Here is a 20,895-nt window from a genome sequence, read left to right as displayed (position 1 = left end):
TTGTTAGGGTAAGCATATTTGCTAAGATTCAAAACGAGACGCTCCGTAAAAAAATTTCCCCCCCCCCCTCCCTTATATATAAAACAATTGTTGCTCGTCCAAAAATTTTTACGTTAAATAATCATTAATATTGTCAAGGAAATATTTTTTTTTTCAGAATGTTCAATTTTTGTGTACGAGGAAAATAGAAAAAAGATAAAAAAATATTATAATATTATAATATTTTATATTTATGAGTCGCAGGTTGATTTTTTTTCGGCAATGTGCAAAATTATCAAATAAAATAACTACAAATTTTCCAAAAAGATATTCTCAGTTTCTTTGCATTGCAAAAATTGTGTTCAACTGAAAATTTTTATTTTCATTTCTTCTTTTCTTTAGTCATATTATTATTACCAGAATGTAGGTACATGTCTTTAAAAGAAGAAAATAAAATAAGATAAAAAAAATTATATGCATATGTATATTGTATTTTACAGTTAATTAAAAAAACTTATGTAATAATAATTCACATATTTAAATGTTACTATAAAATTAATGTACATATTTTTATGTAAATGTATATTTATAAAAATAATATTTGTTTTCGGGAAACAACTTGATATGGGAAAACGAGGAAATATATGGAAATATATGTATATTAAGTTCCTTCTGCGCATTAGTGGACGAACAAAATGGGACAAATCAAACAATTTTTACGAAATCGACGGGACGAACTCAAACCACGTAAAAAACGAGACCTATGGTCATCCTATCTACATATATAAAAAATTAATACCAGAAAATTATTTTCATTATACCTATACATATGTACATACATAGATACATGTGTATGTGAATTTAAGCAATTGCTTAGAATAACATCGAATATAATACAGCCGTGAAATCAAATATAATATACATATGTATCTACATATACCTACATAAACGGATGTATAAATATGTACAATAATACATGTATCTACATATACGTATGTATAAAGATGTACAATAATATGGTTTGATACTTTTTATTATTACTAAATTATGTTCACAATACATCTTATATCTATTTTAATACCTACAGATCTTCTGATCGTTTTCTATTTTACAATTTTAATTTAATTTTGTTGGTAATCAAATTATTCTAATGTTAATGTACAGCATAATAGGAAAAAGAGCTCAAAAACCTATTTACAATTATTATAAATGCTCATGATACATCTAATACATAATATTAATTATTAGATTAGAAATTATTAATATAACTAATTATATTAAATTAATTAAAAATTTTAAATCATTAGATAACTTATAGCAAGTAATGATCTCTTAAATCATAAGTTCCACAATAATATGGTGAAACTTACTCAGAAAAAGGGAAACTTTTTATTGGGTCATCATCATGAGTTAAATGAATTTTCGCTCTCGCTTTATTGATGAATAACCATCAACCTTGCGAGTAATGTTGGCGAAATCGCAAGAGAGTGAAATTAAGCTTTGCGGGGCAGGACCTGTCGATACGTAATTAAATAAAAAGTGATGAGCGGATCCAGCGACATAAACAGGCACGTCTCCATCTGAGAAGACCACCGGCGGCGCTGGCGCTGGAGGACCAGCTCTCGTCCGAGGAGGCCTTACTTGGAGTAGGCTGGTGGCAGCAACCACCACCGTCACCATAAATTAAACATATTCAAATGGGGCGCATTTAACCGTCAATGGTGCCGTTTGTGCTGTCACCGCCATCGAGTAATGAGCGACAATGCCCAACTGCATGGGACAAAACGTCCACGACCAGGGACGTGCGAAACCTCGATCGAATCGATCGGTTCAATTATGTCTCGGGAAATTATAGTCGTTCATTAAAAAAGTTTAGCTAGTTTACGTAGTTTCTGATTTTTCTAAAATTATATGTACAGTTTGCGTGGTGGTAGGGAGTCGAGTGGTGTAAATGATTGAAGGTGTTTTAAATTCGATTTTGCGTTGAACTTACATATAATGGTTAGAAATTATAGTGATTTAATGCTCTATATGACATTAAAATGTAATTATGTTCAGTAATTTTCTTATACTCGTTTGAAATCGTAATGATAATTGCAGGAAATTGGAATTAAAATTAATGGAATTGTTAATAATTACCGAATCTTTTAAAGTGCAGGTGAACTTTTTAGATATTACGTTTGACATATTTAATATAGATTACAGTGGCTTATTCGTAGGGTGGCCATACGTTCCGTGTTGGCCGGGACAGTCCCATATTTGACGTGCTTTGTATTAGTCCCGTTGTTTCCGTATAGTTTTTTGATTGTCCCGTTTTGTACAGAAGAATTTTTTTGAAAAAAAAATAGCTTTGTCTATGTATTATTTTCATCATGACTGTAAAATTTAATATTTAATTTTTCATCTTGATTTCGTTTAAAGAAATGTACGTTCCGGTAAAAATTATATTACTTAAAAAAATAAGAAATGAAAATGAAATAAATCAAAATTTTCGGTTGCACACAATTTATGTAATTAAAATAAACCGAGAATATCTTTTTGGAACATATATGTAGTTATTATTTTATTTGTTAATTTTACAAGTTTCAGAAAAAATCTGCCTACGGTGCATGAACGTCATACATATGTATATTATATTAATTGTTTCATCTCGTTTCTATTTTTCTTGTACGCAAAAATTGTACGTATTATTAATGGTTATTTGAGGGGAAAATTATAATACATTTTTTTATATAGGAGAGGGAGGAACAATTTTTTGGCAGGGTGTCTAGTTTTTATTTGATTTTGGGAAATATGGTCACCCTACTTATTCTGGAAAAAAAATTATATAAAGCTATTAAATTATGAAAATGAAGGATGTGTTTGTTAGCTCAATGTTTCAAAACATCGAAAATTTTTCATATTTCGGTAAAATATTTCAGTATATTTTTGAGTCAGAAGCATTTGTAGATCATTCGTTTAGTTCATATTAAATAAATGCAATGATTCAGAATAAATAAAACACATATTTGTAAAAATAAATAAAAAAGATTTTTGTTGTTTGAGCTGTTTATATTTATATATGTTTTGATTTATTTATTCATATTTATTTTAAAAAATCATTTTACTGGATCAATAATATAATTAATTCCTTTCATACATAATATATATTTTATATTAAAAAATCCATGAAATATAATATCAATTTAGTACGTGTTTAATATTTATGATTCAATCTTGTAAATAAGCATTTTTTTTTCAAAAACGTGTTCGCCTTTCTTTTACTTACCTCCTCAATAAAAATTGAACGCGACTATACTCTTAAATGAACCGGTCGTTAATTAAATATATCATTCAATGAAATTCTATCGCTTAGAATGCAACGAATGTGATCTCGTTCCATTGAACAAAATAGAACAACATATAACTACGAACAATGCGAAATCGGTTGAAAAAAAAAGAAACAAGACGACGCATCATCAACGCGTGTGGGTTAAGAACACACGGGAGACGAGCGACCGGTGCAAATGAAGTAATCAACATGTGGGAAAGGCTTTCGTCGCCGAAGGGTTGTCGTGGCAAAAAACAACGTTTTAGCAATTCGTCCGCTAATTAAATACGACTGGGGAAAGACAGCCAACGGCGAGACCGAACAAAAGCAAGGGGAAATAAATTAAATAAAATATAAAAAAAAAATAGGAAATAAAAGAGGAACGGCGTGCTCGGCCCGTTATGGAGCGCGTGCTCGATCAATATGCGCGCCCTGGTGCAGAGTGCGATTGAATGCCGCACGCCACTGGACGGTGGGGTTTTTGCGCGTTTTGCAATCGTGTCGAGAACGCTTGCGCGCGTAAACGTTAGATTAATTTACTGCACATTCATTGCGTACCAGTCCGTCTGTGGCCGTTGAATGAGGTTGGAAAAAATATGATGCGAGGATGCTGTATGTAATCTCCTCACGCTTGAGTGTGGCGCCGCGCCTAGACAGACGCCCCTAATTGAAATTGGTAATTTTTAAATAAAAACGTCCGAATCGATGCGGAGACATGTTGAAACTTGTGCTGGGAGTGTTGTTAACCCTTTGTAGGACTATACTTATCTCATAATTATTTTTTATATTCGAGAAAAATATATTATTGAATGGCTTGGTTATATGTATGTAAAAGGACATTTTTATTTCGTGACGTAAACGAAGAAATCGAAAAGATGTTTGTCTCATAAAAATATCACAGTAAATAATTGGTTTGATCAGTTGTTTTGATACTATCAATTTTTTGAACGGTAATTTGGTATGATCGAAAACATTTACTTTAAAGTTATATATGTATGTAGGATCATTTCGGGCAAACAAACCTCACATTAATAATATTTGAATTTCAAATTGACCAATGGTTTCTCTTAATTAATATTACGTATTATCAGCCAGTTTGGTTGCGTTTATGTTTAGCACCGAGAGGTTACCGGGTTCCATCCCATGCTAATGTTTAATGCTGCCGGTCAGGCTTGAATGTTTGTAACTCCAAGTCGATCGTTTTCTATCAGAGTTTGCCAATTTATCTGATTTCATTTTTGAATCAGATTGGAAAACACCATCCTACTCGCTATGTCACCAATATCTGAATTTGATGTATGTACAATATGTAAAAATGTGTGTACAAGTGTAAATCTATAGATGTATCTATGGATTAATTCATTAATTAATTAATAATTAATTTCGTGTTCTTCAGCACCTCGATATTCAGCGATTTATGTAATAAAAAATGCTGCAATTTTTGTAATTGGGTAGGAAGGCGCATTGGGGTTTACCTGTTAGCCCTTCCTGGTATATATCTATGTAAAAATAAAATAAAAAATTTGCCTTTCAGTGTGCATATAAAGAAATGACTTTGTATATTTATAATTATTCGTTCATTCAAGTCATTATTTACAATCCTAACTCCTTTCTTTTTTGTTCATATGAACCGTTATATTTCAAAGTGGCAAAAGTCCAATTTTCAGTTTCAAAAACACTATTTCTATTTGACTCAATTCGCAATTTTTTATCACTTACTTTAATTCGATATTTCCATAATCTCGGAAAAGCAGAATAAACTTATTAAATGCCACCAGTGTTTTTCATCCAACAGTGGATGGCAAATGGCTGTGAATGATGATGTATATTTACTGTATTTTCCTGTAGTTATTTTTAAATAATCTCTTATATCTGAAATTGAGATTGTCGAATTAATATTACCAAAAAGTAGTTTCACTAGGTATACATATGTAGGTACATATAAATTCACTACGACAAATTCTAGTATCAGTGATATTCTAATTACACCAAGTTTCATTGAAATCGTATCTGATTACGCATTCACTCGGTGTAGTTTTATTTTAATACTGAAATTACATATTCACAGAACCTGATTAGTGAAATTGTAATTTCACTGACAAAAAAGATTTCGCCGTAATACATTGTACCTATACATATATATGTACATACTTAGATATATTAAATTAAAATCGGAAAATTTTCTTACAAGAATCTAGCACGAATCTCGGAAAATAATTTCATTTTAAATTAAAATAAAATGAATTGAATTGTACCCTGTATTTGTATACATTTGCAACAATACAATAAAATGCGAGTGTCGTGATGGTAGAAGCGTACCTTTTTTGCAAGGTTGCTTTTGATACGCATTAAATGCAAGGTTGCCTACCTCTGCCACCAAGCGTCTCGCTGTACATTTATATGCTGCAACTTAAAGATGACATTATCATCAACGTCAATGGCAAAATCATCTCGCTAAATAAAAATCATAACACAGAGAGCGCTGCGCCGCGTGCGAGGAAAACTCGTAACTTCCGGCCGCCGGAAAAAGTGGAATCGTCAATTTCCACAACCTATAATAATATGGTATCTTCACGCTTGATCTTTATATACGCATTTTATATACAGACGCGTATAAATACGTGCGCTGCGACGACGATCTCGAGGCGCAAAAACTGAAACGGTGCGTGTAAATAAGAATTTGCGACCTGTCACTCGGTACCACATTCCCGGGAAAAAATTCCCCAACGGCTCTCACCGGAGCATCATCCCCAATTTACATTATCGACCGTCGATCAGTTTCAATCACGATCGCCTTATTTGACACATAATCGATACATTTGTAATCGGCGCGTGGTCGGGGAATTTCGCCGGTGCGGTCGCTTTTTGCGCGATTTCACTCTACCGCCCTGCGATCATAAATCGATACGCGTACGAATTTCAAATTATGAATTTGTCAACGCCGATTATAAGCCGGGCATGGCGAAACGGGAGGAAAAAAATCAGTTTTAAATAAATAAATGGTTTGACCGTATTGCGAGAGCGATGTGGGACGTGTTCGTAGATCGTTAATCGTCGCTCGTTTCCTTTCAGGCGCGGTGTTTATTAAGTTGTAATTTAATACGTGTATGTGTGCAAAATGTTTTGTTTGTTGCTAGATTGCTTTTAGATGTCGAATCATGGTTGGGTTGATTCGATCCGACACATTTTGATTCGATGGAGATAAGTTAGGGACAGCCGTCGTTCAATTCCGTTCAATAGTCGATAGTATCTTGAATTGTTTTGATGTATGCAATTAATATCGTTTTCATGCAAAAATGCATATGAAATTAATTTCAATACGCAGACTCCTATCCTATAAGATTTTCTCATACTATCAAGAATCCTAAGGTTTTCGATCATGGCTCTCCAATTTTCTCTGGACTCCAATAATAAATAGATTCAGGGTATTAGAGATCTATCTCTTCAAATTGTTTTTTCTACGGCTTGCGTTATTAAGAATATTAAATAGACAGTAGTACTAAGAGGTTCCCAGGTTCAAGCCCTGGGTTGACCTCAGATTGAAGAAAATTTATTCGAAGTATTTTTGCAGTGCTGCTGGTCAGACATGGTAACTCCAAGTCTATAGTTTTCCAATTAATCTGATTTTATTGTTGAGACACTTTCTCTTCAAATTGCCAAAACCATCTATCTATCTATTATTAGTCATCATTATTTTAATACGATTTCAAATTTATAACCCAAAAACTCGTTATAGAAACATATATGTAAATATAAATAAATAAAATAAATGTACGTATAGCATTATGTAACATCAAGTATGCTACCTCAATTTCATGCAAAGTTCTTAAAACTTAACTTAAACTTAAAACTTAAAATATAATGATCAAATGAAAATTTACAAAGTTGGTGAATCTTTCAAAACAATTCATCCGGCTGCACAGTTTGACTATTTTAATATTAAACTTGTAAACTCGGGAAAAGAATGCCTCGCCTTGCAAAAAGAGCTAAACAAAAACAAAAAAGAGAAGAAAAGCAAAGGAGATAATGCTCAATGCGCATTCGTACTTGGCAGTACCAGTTTTTAAGGCTTTTTAACTTTTACTGAGACGATAAAACGACAAAGCGAAACATTCAAACTTATACGAGGTGATTTCGTGAAAATAAACCAAAAATGAAATATAAAAAATACCAACGCGAATTATTTCACCGTTCACATACTTTTCCATACTACCGTTAAACTTCCAATTCAATTGAAATTTTCATGTGTGTGTGAAAGTCACCTGTTAAGCGAAAACTTGTGATTAAACAATAATAATTTAATTGACCGCAATATAAATGCTAATGTCCTTCTCGCAATAAAGTGCCTATCTCTGTAATTTTTTTATTATTTTAAATTAATTTAATTATTATCAATTCAATGGATTGCGCAAAGTGAACGCAGCGTCTATTTAATGGCACTAACCATCGGTTATGGTCGTTCATTACACGACGAGGTAAAACGCATCTTGCATTCGTAATGTGCAGTTTGAAAGTTAAGCCGAACGTACGAACGTCCCGATTGTCACATAATCTATGTAAGATGAGGTCGCGAAAACCTGAGGCAAAGTATTACACATAGACGAAATGATGATAAATCTTGCATTGAGGACATTTGTTTAATTGGTATGAATTGTAATTATCGGCGAACGATGCACTGGAATATGGAAAATACCAGTCGTTGCGTCGAAGAGATTGTAAAATGGACGGTGGCGACATAAGATTTATTGGGTCAGATGAAATCGAGACGTCCTTACGATACGTCGTTTATTTTTATTTTTTTATAAAAGATTGAGTATGGTATCGATGGTGGTGGTGGTGTGGTGGTGTATTGTCAGCACAATAATCGCTTAATTGTCGTTTGGGTCCGATCTGCATAATTGCAGAATGCAGAATGTTGGCAGCAGAATGCAGGTCGGCCGCTGACAGCCAACATACCCTCACATCTGCGATGCGCAATTCAATGCGATGCGGAGAAATCGGCGCACGGAATTGAGTTTTATTGCTGAATCTTTAAATGGACGAGCTGTGATATCAGGGCAGGGAAATCGGCGATAATCTGCACAATCTGTAAAAATTTAAAAAAATGTTTTCGAACGAAAAAGATGCAAGTGCTTTCGAGTGTCCGAATAAAAATACATGCGTTTTTATTACGTTATATGTTCGATACAAATAAAAATAAAACCTTCAAAATTTATATTGAAGGATATATCTTGCAGATGTGAAATGATCTTATTGTCTCGAAAAACGTATATCTTCACGTTCCACGTGTGAGAATCTTTTTTTTGTACCGTTGAAACTTATTTATGTATGTACCTCTCATAATGTTAGCAATTTTGTTCTGTAAATGACAAGTCTTTCTTAGCCATATTAGTTGTTTTTAAAATCAAAACTATTAAATTCATCTCATGCATTGTCTTTGGTATTAGCCAGAGGTGTAGTGACCGCGCTGAGACCCCACAAAGCGGTGGGGGCGCCGAGACTTGAAGGGCGCCGTTTTCACCTTTTTTTAACTTGTTCTGTAATTTCTTTGTGACTAATTTTTTAAAAACTTCCCTTATTTTTTAACCTATTTGCATCTCGTTTTATTTTATGTACATATGTAGCTGATAATTCTGTCTTATTATTTTATATATTTTTTAGCGTTAAAATAAAGTTATTTTGCTGTAATTCACGCTACGCCACTGGTATTAGCAGGTTTTGGAAGTGTTTTGGAATGTTTTGATTGAGGTGAATTATGCATACATATATGTATATACACTATACATACATACATATGTAATTCAATGGTCAAAGTCAGGCGAAATGGAGTCGAATGATATTTTTCCACTTTTTTTGAATAGGAAAGACATTTCAACAATTCTCTTTTAGATTTCTTTATTTAAGTGAGTTTATTTTCATTAATTGTAAATTTGCAATTTCATAATTTATAAATGAAATATTTTTACATCTTACAATAAATGTACAAATAAACCAGCAGAATATACTAGTGTATCTGTGAATGTTAATTGATATTTATTTATTGAATTTAGCTAAATTGTTTATAAATGTTGCAAATTTACAAATATGACCATAGTTGTCTCTGTGGATGTTAGCAAATAATTGTATGCGGGGAGCTGTGACTAATCGCTTGAACCTACCGCGGGCAATTACATATTAGCGTAATCCCGCAATTATTTGCAAATTACATAAAATGTCACAACTTTCAAAGTATTTAACATATTTTGATATTTTTTTCAATATCAAACTGACCAAATCCCGGAGCAGCCGAGCATCAAAATCCAAAAAAAAGAAAAAAGAGTATTTATACTTTACCCGAAGATAACCAATAGACTACGTAATCGGTAAAAAATACCCTTCCCGCAAGTAACTATCAGTCGGCGTAAAGGTTATCAATACCCGTCCCGCATTGAATGTGGCGTAATTTTCATAATCAGATCATAGTTGTACAGGAAAACGTTGATAAGGTTGCACTATTTTTGGGGTAAACAAATCTGTCAACACAATTTTATCAACTGTGACTAATTACTACTATTATACTTACAAATTATGTACTATATAACTTCAGTTCTACAAAACTATTTGTACTAATCTTTTTTGCACACCTATTATTATCTCAATTGTATGTCATTTTTAATTTACTTTAATAAATTTATTACACAATTACAAAATAAAGCTGAGAGGTATTTTGAATGGGGGTAGATTAAAAGTATTAGAAGTATGTTAGATAAATTGGGATGGATGAGTATTATAAATAGTTTAAATCTTAGTACATTGTCTTTTGTTTATAAGTTAGATCAGGGGTTCCCAACCTTTTTGTACCCTAGAGCGCATTCTAAAATAACGGTAGGGCGGCGGGCACCATCTATTTTTTCTAAGGATATTTATAATAGTATAACCAGTAGCGTGGTCTAGTGGTGAATATTGAATTATCTCGTACTTGATGTTACGAGTTCGATTCCCGCTAAGTCTCGCTATTAGCCAGACCTTGATTTGTCAAGGTCGATCGTTTCTTATCAGAATTTGCCAATTTTTCTGATTTTCATTGAAACGATTCCTGTAAAATTGGCGTTTCCTTCCCAATTTTCTGTTGCGAACCTTTAGTTATTGTTATATCTTAGGTTTCGCCATATTGCTCACCATATATGTCTCTGTGGTTGTTTATCGAATATAAAATTTGTATTGCTACATGAAAGTTATTCATCGTTATTTATCGTATTAATACGATATTTGTAATATCTGACGATATATGTCAGATATTGTTTAGATTTACATGTATCTATGTAATAATTATGTGGACCAGGAAGGCGCATTTGGGGTTTACCTGTTAAGCCTTCATGGTATATTTGTATATATGTATGTAAAATAAATAAATAAATAAATAATTGGACAAGGGTAATAAATAATAAACAAAAATAATAAAATTATTTTTCAAATTACATACACACAAAGAATTGGAGCGCTATAATTTCAAATGTTTTCGCGTTGCGACTAAAGTGTTCGCTGCCTGCGTTTTTCCGAAAAATGGGAACGGGAATTGCTTGGGAATTATTGTGGTGTTGTAATGCATGCCGGGTTCAGCTTGTATTACAATAAAAATGGTTTAAATAAGCAAAAGCAATCCATATAAAAAATATGTAGCTTCATTCAATTCGACAGTATTGCAAAAATTACCCCCTCTACGCTTGTACTGATTTATGATGAAACCATTCCAATGGAGAAAATCATTCCATGCTCAAAGTCAGCCACGACTACACACATACATATATGTAATTAGACAGTCCTTCATTGAGGCAGGGCAGGGTAGGTTCGGTTCGCGGATTAGCAGTTGGCGACCCCCGTCGAAAAGTGTCCGCTGTCGGTTAACAGGGCGCGCGTCCGTAAATAAAGTGGACTCACGTACAAAATGTCCCGAGTCATATAAGGCATCCGAGGCAACAATAAACATTTTGTGGACAAGCCGGCTGTATATGGTCCACGCGGCCGTGCTTTATTATGTATCGGCGGGGCGAGCATAAATCGCCGACTGTCGGACGCGCGCCGCCACTGGACTGATGCTGAGAGACCATGCTGAAAGTCATCCTTGAAACTAAGCGACACTGGCGTGGCGCCTGCTCCGTACTGTCCCCTGAAACGTGGCTTCAACTTAACAACGATCCTCCAAAATCTTAAATTTCGTTCATACTGAAGAAAACCGGAACTTCCCTCGTCGCGCCGATCTCCATTCAATACAATTTCAATCTAATATATAATTTCGAAAGAGACTTTGTAAGGTTGTACGGTTTAGTCGACAGCTTCAAAAACAAATCAAAGTTTCTATAACGACGATATCGATATATGGTTGATTTTTTTTTTCGATTCAAATAAATTTAATAAAAAAAAACAAATTTTATTATTTTATTTAAATTGGCACACATACAGAATAAAATAAAGCAGTACAGTGAGATGAAAAATATACAAATATATGTAAATGAAAATATTATATTCCATGTACGGTGAGCACCACATGGTAATAATATAAAGCAAACAAAAAATAAAAATTACAAAAACATATTAAAATTAATAAACAATGAATGGCAATGAAGGTGAAGATGCAAATTAACCACAGATTTGCTTCTTCATCTTAGCCCTAAAAGTACTGAAAAAGTCAGCAAAAAGGTCGGGACAATCATCCATACCATCGTAAAGACGGCATACATGTACGTCCGATTGTACTATTAAATGAAGTGTTGTTATGTCAAATTGGTGGATAGAACAGGTGAATCTGGAATTAGCGTTAAAATTAATTTCGTTCAAAACAGATGTGTCAAGGATACCATTAGCAATCTTGTATAAATGTAACAAATCAGAAACCCTTCTGCGATGATAAAAACTAGCGATCTTGTAAAAAGAGAGTTTGTCATTATATGTTAGTTGGCAGCAATCTTACAAGACCAGTCTTATGGGATAAATGGCGCAGAAAACGCTTCTGAATTGTCTCTAAATGATCTATGTATATGGGTTTGGTAATAAGGAGACCATATCACTGAAGCATACTCCATTATGTGGTTAAAATACTCATGAATATTTACTAATATTTACTTTTAGTTTCTAATATTATAAATATTAGTTTCGCCAGCTTAAACATGGCGAAACTAATATTTACTATTAGTTTCGCCATGTTTCAGCTGTTTATATTACAAATACCGAGCGAAGCCGGGTAAAAACACTAGTATACTATATTTAAATGTACGCAAGTAAAGTTCCAATGGATATGGTGGCTCTGAAAATCTAGTCACGTCATACTTAATTCGTTATGTCATACGTAGATGCGTTTAGCTTGAATTTAAGGGCATGTCGTTTTCTTATGTAGACTATGTACATATGTATGTTGGGCCCTTAAACAAATGCCGTATTTTCATCATCATCATCGTTTACAGATCATGGTTTTTCCAACACGGTGCTATTCATCTCTGCTTGGGGAACTCTCATCCATCTCATATATAAATATGTATATCTAAGTTTTCTGATTTCATCCACACATCTCCCCTGCACCCTTTTACATTCTCTCGGGTACTATTCGAGCACTTATTTCGTTCATTTATCGTCCGTTCTTCCAGTTACGTGACCCGCCAATTTCCATTTCAATATCTTTACTCTCACCTTATGTGTTCTAAAAATGATTTTTGCTTTATGATTATACATACATATGTATTATTTTAGATGGATTTTAAAAAATTATTTATTATTTCGAAACACAAATATCTTGAAATGTATTTGAAAAACATTTTAATTAAATAATTTGAATGCACGACAAATTATTTACATATAATAAATAATTAATAAACGGCATATAACAGTTTCAATTTATAATTTAAAATATATTTCATATTTGGTTTACCACTCCTCAAAATGTGCCGCCCTTGGACGCCACCTTATTTACCTATGTATGTCTACGCTTGAAAAACCTCGTAAATTCTCTAAAGATTAAAAAAAATATCTTACATATATTTTATATTCCAATTAAAAATCGTATTTGTAAAAATAAAGTCAAAACGATGCGATAAAAGTGACGCAAAATGAAGATTGAAAGAATAGTTTTCTTTCTCTCGTGAAAAAAATGTTATTTCAGATTTCTTCTCCTTCAGTCGTTTCGTCAATATTAAGGATCGTAACTTCCATCCGAGATCTGTGATATTATTTACGATTTTTCTTCAATGTTCCAATTTCAGATTTAAGGGTTCATAATATGCAAGTTAACAACAGAAATATCCCATCATAAAATTATAAATTATTTTAAGAAATAGTTTAGTTGGGTTGAAAAATCGTATAGATTTCTGTCTTAATGTATTTTTCATTTTGACTTTTAGTATATTAAGAGATCTTGTCTACATATAACAAGGACACTGGAGTCTGTTCATAATCTGTTAACCAGTGCAGGATAACGTATTCACTGAATTTCGTGGTTTTTACAAAATTGTCACACTCATCCTGTCCTAGGATAATCAAAAAAATAATCGTTTAAAAAATTACACATTTGACTCCTTTTCTTACTTTTGAAGGCACGCTTGCCGTAAAACGTAAAATAAATTTTCATCAATATTAATGAGTATTACTTTTTACAATTGACACAATAGACATAATTCGACCGTTGAAAATGTCGAAAATATTTCTAATATATACCAAGGTATCGTTTGTAGGTACGTATTCCGAATAAATACGATTGTGCAGTGGCGGCTCGAGACAGGCTGTTACAATATGTTCGACGCTGATGGATGGCTCTAGGTGTCGTCTTACAATGACCACGAGGACTGTTTTTATTCGTACCACTTTAACGAGAGCGTAGGATTCACCGATGCCTTGCTGGTCTGCCGCAAAAACCCAACCGATCATTAGCCTCAAACTTCGAATCAGAAATGAGGATGCAGTTGGAAATTCACTCGGGTGATGCATCTGCACAAATAAACAGTCGGCGAATTTATTTCGCAAAGTTTATAAGTGCGAATCTATTTAAAGCGCCAGACGAATTTAATTAGTCGTCTAGGTATATGTTACATAAGTGATGATTGATTGCCTTTTGCATTTTAGGATTATTTTTCTTAATTGATTCACAATTTAGACGGAAGATTTTAAGTGGGAGTATGAATCAACACTGAATAGTTCAAGATTGCTCTTGATTTGAAAATTCTATAGATGTACTATACGGTTCGGTGATTATTCCGCACAAAACTATCTCGCGCACATCACTAAAATCTCTGGCATACGGAAATTCCGTCCATCGAGATTTACCCACGTGAAATATCATACTAACGAGAACTCGACTGCCAGATAATACGTATACGTATACGCTTGCGCGAACACAATTTGCGAAATAATCCATTTACCGTTCTATACATACATACATAGATGTATTCACAGCAGCAAGGAATAGTGGTTAGCATACATATAATTCTTTCAACCAAAATTCGATCGTTTCCTATCAAAGTTTGCCAATTTATCTGATTTTCGTAGAAACTGCGCCTGCAAATTGGCATATCCTATCCTATCTCTCACAAAATTCAAGTTATTCAGCATTCCAATTTTTCACTGGTTTATATAAATGCTGCGAATTTCTCCATAGATGTATCTGTGCATTTTATAATGATTACAGTGCTTATGTACAATGTTTGACTTTAGATATCGTGTTTATTGTAAAAATATATATATAATGTATTTACATATAATCGATATTTCTTGATCTATATAGTACACTCGTCACATTGGAGCGATCTGTAAGACGAGTGAGCATGATTGATTGAATAAAGATAAATAATGTAGTTGAAAGTTAAAACTACATACATACATATATACAAAAATACCAATCTTAAAATTGTTTCAATGTATGTATAGCACGTTTTATTTAACGTATATTCTGAAATCAGATCGTTGAGGTTTTAAAAATACAAAACGTTGAATGTATCATACTGATTTTGACAGTTGATTTAAGTTTATAAAACACTAGTTGTTTTACGCGGCTTCGCTCAGTATTTGTAATATAAACAGCTTAAACATGGCGAATCTAATAGTAAATATTTATTTGTTTTTATTAAATTCATTTAAATCGAAAAAAATGTAATATTCAACCAATTGAATTGTCATGGAAATTTTTTTTTTCGAAGTTCCCAACCAAAGATATAAGCTTACAAAGTAACTTTCGAAATTATATATTAGATTTAAGCACACCTTAAATTTAACCCGTGTCTATAATATTGGCTTGTGAAGCATGAGATCTTTGTGAATTGGAATGACGTGCGTGAAATGGCGCAGTAAAACTGGTAGCGGACCTTCGTTGACACATTGATGTTCGGCCTGTTATTATTATAAAGTCATCAAATTTGTCGACAGCATGATCGATCTGTCGGAATCCTCGTCGATCATCGACGTCGTCAAACCTGCTCGCTTCCCACCCATCGAAATATTCTCGGTCATACGCATAAAGTGTATGTACTTCAGTACTTCACTACTTATGTACATACATTCAAACATCCGCCTACTTACCGGAGATATAAAAAAAAAAACAGTTTCTCAATTGTTACGATTTTATGACCTGTGGCAAAAAAGCAATTAGCACTGCTGCTTATATTAACATCATTCTTTACTTTTCTTTTGAACAGGGTATCGAGAGTCGGCGTTTTCTTACGCCATAACCGCGGCAGGAGTTGCTCATTCCGTGGCCCGTGCCTGTGCCCAGGGTCAACTCCTGGCCTGTGGATGTGATCCTGCCAACTTCAAATCCACCGGAACGGAGATGCCACCCGAAGCCATCTTGGAGATGCCGCCAAGAGCGACAACTTCTCCGCAAGCTGCGTACCGTTGGAAGTGGGGAGGCTGTTCCCACAACATGGACTATGGAATCGCCTTCTCGAAGACGTTCCTCGATTCCAGAGAGAAGGCTGGTGACCTTCACTCCAGGGTGAATCTGCACAACAATGACGTCGGCAGACACGTGAGTGGTGCACATTGAATTTCAACCCTTTGATATTGTAGTAGCGAGATGTCTGTCTGAAGCGGGAGTTCGTACTCGATGGGCTAATTAGCAATTGGCTCAATGGATCGAGTGGCTCTCAATGGTTTCCCATGTCCTCATTAGCACTGCACTAACCCACCATGATTAGCCAAGGCTGGATGTATGCTGCTTTTCACACGAGAGATTTTTTGCTCCTCTCCACACCAGTCTGTGATTGCGACCTTTCATAAGTGCGACTCAATTCTTAGAATCGTCTACGACGTACGTAGATCTAAAAAATTAAAATTTACTTATTGTATATATTTTACATTCGAAGTGCATCATATTTTCAGTTATATATGTGTACATAAATATTACAAGTTCCAACTGGCGTTTTAGGTCATTCATATTCGTATACAATTCAAGTAATAAATCATAGCTCTACAAGCGCAAATACACTTTCAACAATGTGCGCCAGTTGTAATATAACAGTTGAGTTTTGACAGCTCTGGTGTTTTTATGAATGCTTTAGAATTCAATAATACCTTAATATTTGCTAGGTATTACGAACAAAGGTAATTAGTACCGTATAACGATAGCTTTAAGGATTTGTTCAAAACAAAAATTTGACTTTCCAACTCAATTTACTAATCAAGGGACTTCTCCATCTAACCTGGTACCAACTTATAATTTAACTGTATTTTCAGTTGTAATATATGTTGACCATTTGGAATATAATTCACTTACGTGGGTTAAATGGAATATATTCCAACTAGTCAAAATATTTTACAACTGAAAATACCCCTCAACTATAACGGTAGTTATTACTAGATTAGTTGGAATATATTCTACTTAGTCAAAGTAAATTACAACTGGAAGATACACTTCAACTGTAACATACATAACTGAATTTATTTATTTATATTTGAAATGAATACATTCAAATAAGATTGGTTTTACAATTAAAAAAATTATATGTTCCATTCAATTTTGCAGCTTATCAAAGAAAAGTATACAATTACAGAAAATTTGCTACCTTTTCTGACTTAATATTTATAATACTTTTATGTTAATTTTGCAGAATCCCAATACATTATCTTAATTTTTGTTAATTTGTCAAACTTAAAATAAATCTTCTTTGTGTATGTTGCAAACTAACGAAGATGAACTTGAACATAATGTTGAATTGAAATAACATTTTAGAGCATCTATGAAATTACCGAATAATTTTATTTTAATTCTCTAGTTTACTAGTACGATTCAGTAAATTCTGAATAGTAATAAAATAGATATATAAAAGTGACATCTATGTTTATATTGTAAAATCGCCTTTAATACAATGTCATTCGCTTTCGTATCCGCTACGCAGACTTGGCACTACGGTCGCAGCATTCGTAGACCCTTGGATAGATTTTATTTTCCGACGTAGAATAAATTGAAATTAGTTGACGTTTTGGAGCTACATATGTATGTACATATGTATGTAGGTATTTCCCAACGTGTGTGTGAATTAATATGAGTGTCAGATTATCCAATGCGACGTTTCGGCGCCGCCACTGTACAAATCCATTAAATACCATTAGGTGCATTATAAGAGATGTTTCCACGGACAGAGAGCGGTACAGTTACGCCTCTACGGTAATAGGCAATTTCGGCAAGTGTGATGTGGGTGGGTGGATGGGTGGGTCGACATCCCTCCCCTCCTCCACCAACATACTAATTAACATCTCCGCATAGTTGTCGAGCTTCCTATCTGTCCTTGCATTGCACAACCACTGATTTCTAATCGGAAAACAAATATTTACAGAACATGTTTATATTTCATTTTACATTTTTATATTATTCTGACCACTTTCATAGAAAAGTTTGGTAATATTACCTACATACAGGGCTTTTGTTTTGAAAAAAAAGGTTCCGGTACTCAAGTTTTTATTGGAAAAGATTATATTCAAATTATATTATATAGAATATTCATTTGAAACATAAAAAATGCTGAGACAGAAAGGTGCTGGAACGCCGTTCCACCGCGTTACATGATAAAAAAAGCCCTGCCTACATACATATAATACAATCAGCCACCCCTCCCCCTCATAACTTTGCATTTACCTTAAGTTTTCTCACAGAACCAAAATAGCATGTTATACGGAGTTGACTATATGTATGTAAAATTTGTCACTAAAACACTTTTACTGTTTTCTGAATACTATATGCTCTATACATATCAGTGGCGTGCCGTGGAAATCTCTCTGTTTTTGTCGCAAAGCCTTACTTACGTGTGTGCGAGCAGGACTCGAGTGGACTAGGTGACGTCATACCGAGTCCTCTTGTATCCTGCTCGCGCACACGCAAGTAAGACTGTGCGATAAAAACGGAAAGATTTCCACGGAACGCTACTGATACATACTCATAATCATTAACTAAGTCCATAGATGCATATGTAAACGTTGTCAAAAGAGTTTAATAATATTTTATTCGACCTCTCATTCATACATTGAAAATTCATAATAAGCATATGTTGATTTCTAAATCATTGGACTACATAATATGTCGAATACTTATGTAAATACAAAAATATATTTATAATTGCTAGAAGAGTGGACGAAAGGTGGACAAAATAAATAAATAAATGGAATGATACCCGAGAGAATTTAGAAGAGTGAAAAGAAGGCCGCAATGAAGGTGGATGAAATTAGAAAAATGTGTGAAGTGAGATGGATGAGAATCGTGACCTCCATGAGCTCTTATACCTAGATTCTTCTCCAATCTTCCAATTTGATATTAAATACTTGAATACGTTGCTAAAAAGTATGACAAGGGTAGTTGACATACATAGTGGGTAGAGAGAAGAGGTTGAATGGCAATGTGCGTGTCATGTAGATAGAAGAAAGGACGAAAGGTGGACAAAAGAAGTGCTGAACGGTATCCGAGGGAATATAAAATGCTGAAAGGAAAGCTGGAAGGAAGATAGGTGGACGAAATTTGAAAAATGTGTGGGGTAAGAAGGAGGAGAGTTGCGCAAAACAGAAACAAATGGAATCGTGCTGAAAAAGTATTTATCCAGCAGTGGATGGTGAATGGCTGTAAATGATAATGATGATGTACACACAACATAAATGTAGAAACAAGTTATTTTATTTTTCAACAGAAAGGCTCAAAGTAATTCGATCAAGTAATTTTATAATGATACACATACATACATGTGTAAGCATTACGGATTAAATTAATCAATAAATATGAAGAAATAAAATCTATTAAATAAACTTTAATTAAGAAGACAATATTCACTATGACAACTCATTAAACATTTCTTTAATACATAATATGTACATACATATAAATATTATTAAAATTCGTGGATCGTTATTTAATTTGATGACCACTTTTTCCAAGCTGCGCCTAATAAATATTACGATTTTATCATCGAAATAAGTATTATGACGAAATCGCCGTGTCTTTACGGGCGCAACCGGCTCTTAATTTAATTCATAATTATTATTATGAAAAAGGGAAAAAGTTTGATGAACAACTGTTGCAGGTAATCTACCTACGGCGTTATTATATTACCTGGGGTGGCGGACCACCTAGTAAGTCCCATTAACCCTAAAACGACCGGAACACGTCGAGCTCTCGCCTCGTAAGAGTCCCGTTACCGACACCTTTCACACACTGAAATATCGAAAATCATATATTACGATTAAAGTGAATCGAATAATTAAATTCAAGCATGTCAAGATGGTTTGCACATGTTGAAAAAAATGCATATGTATACATATATTTTGTAGAATGTTTGTAATTTTAGACTAACTACTGCCCTTGCTTTGGGGAAATTATTTTAATTGGGCTACTTTATTAAAAAATACGATCAACGATGGGTCAGCAACATGTTAAGAGCGCCGAACAGGTGAGAGGTGTGATTTGTTCCCACCACCACCGGTGTGTGGTCACATAATTATGATGAATGAGGAGGCTCTAAAGCACGTTCTTCTTCAATAAATCAACGGTGTCCGCTCTCCATCGTGTAACTTTAACCCTTCATTAACGAAAATGCGTTTAAATATATGTATGTATATGCTCGCGTGTAAAATTTGATGCATCGTTGCATTGCGCATTTTCACAATTTTCCCACTGAAAAGAGGCGAAATCTTATTCAGAGTGTCACCAGTTGATGTCAGATGATTTGAAAATTGGCAGTTTTTGAGAAAAATAAATTATTATTGAATTTATATATTGAGGAATCGATTAATGGTTATTGTAAATTAAATATATATAGTACGAATAAAAATATTAATAATACGATAGGGAGAATAGTGCAATCCCCATTGTCCATATAAATATGTACATATATAGATAAAAAAATGAATGATAAAATAAATAAATATAATATATGTATATAAAATAATAATATTAAATAATACATAGTAAATAATAAGAATAAAATCAATTTTTGGCGGTTGGTGAAGTAGCTCCATCCAACGAACATACAAAGAGAGCGGAAATGAAAAGATGCGGCAGCAAGCAAACAATTTGTCGATACAAACACACGACGACGTAAGGAGGCCGCTTTCATCCTGAGAATGGCGTGCCCTTCTACAGATATGTCACACGCTGCAACCCCTCGATAGCC

General features: G+C 33.7%; 1 protein-coding gene across 1 annotated transcript in view; it reads left to right on the top strand.

The window, feature by feature from the left end:
- Positions 1-20,895, top strand: part of LOC143920420 (protein Wnt-10b-like) — a 31,331-nt gene that overhangs the window by 9,126 nt on the left and 1,310 nt on the right. The window contains exon 4 of the mRNA XM_077443305.1: positions 15,940-16,271. Coding sequence (XP_077299431.1) covers positions 15,940-16,271 — 332 coding nt within the window. The remainder of the gene's footprint in view (positions 1-15,939; positions 16,272-20,895) is intronic.

The sequence above is a fragment of the Arctopsyche grandis genome, chromosome 12, assembly GCF_051622035.1.
Source record: "Arctopsyche grandis isolate Sample6627 chromosome 12, ASM5162203v2, whole genome shotgun sequence".
Lineage (NCBI taxonomy): Eukaryota > Metazoa > Arthropoda > Insecta > Trichoptera > Hydropsychidae > Arctopsyche > Arctopsyche grandis.
The sequence above is the reverse complement of the archived record's forward strand: the minus strand, read 5'-3'. Positions and strand labels throughout refer to the sequence as shown.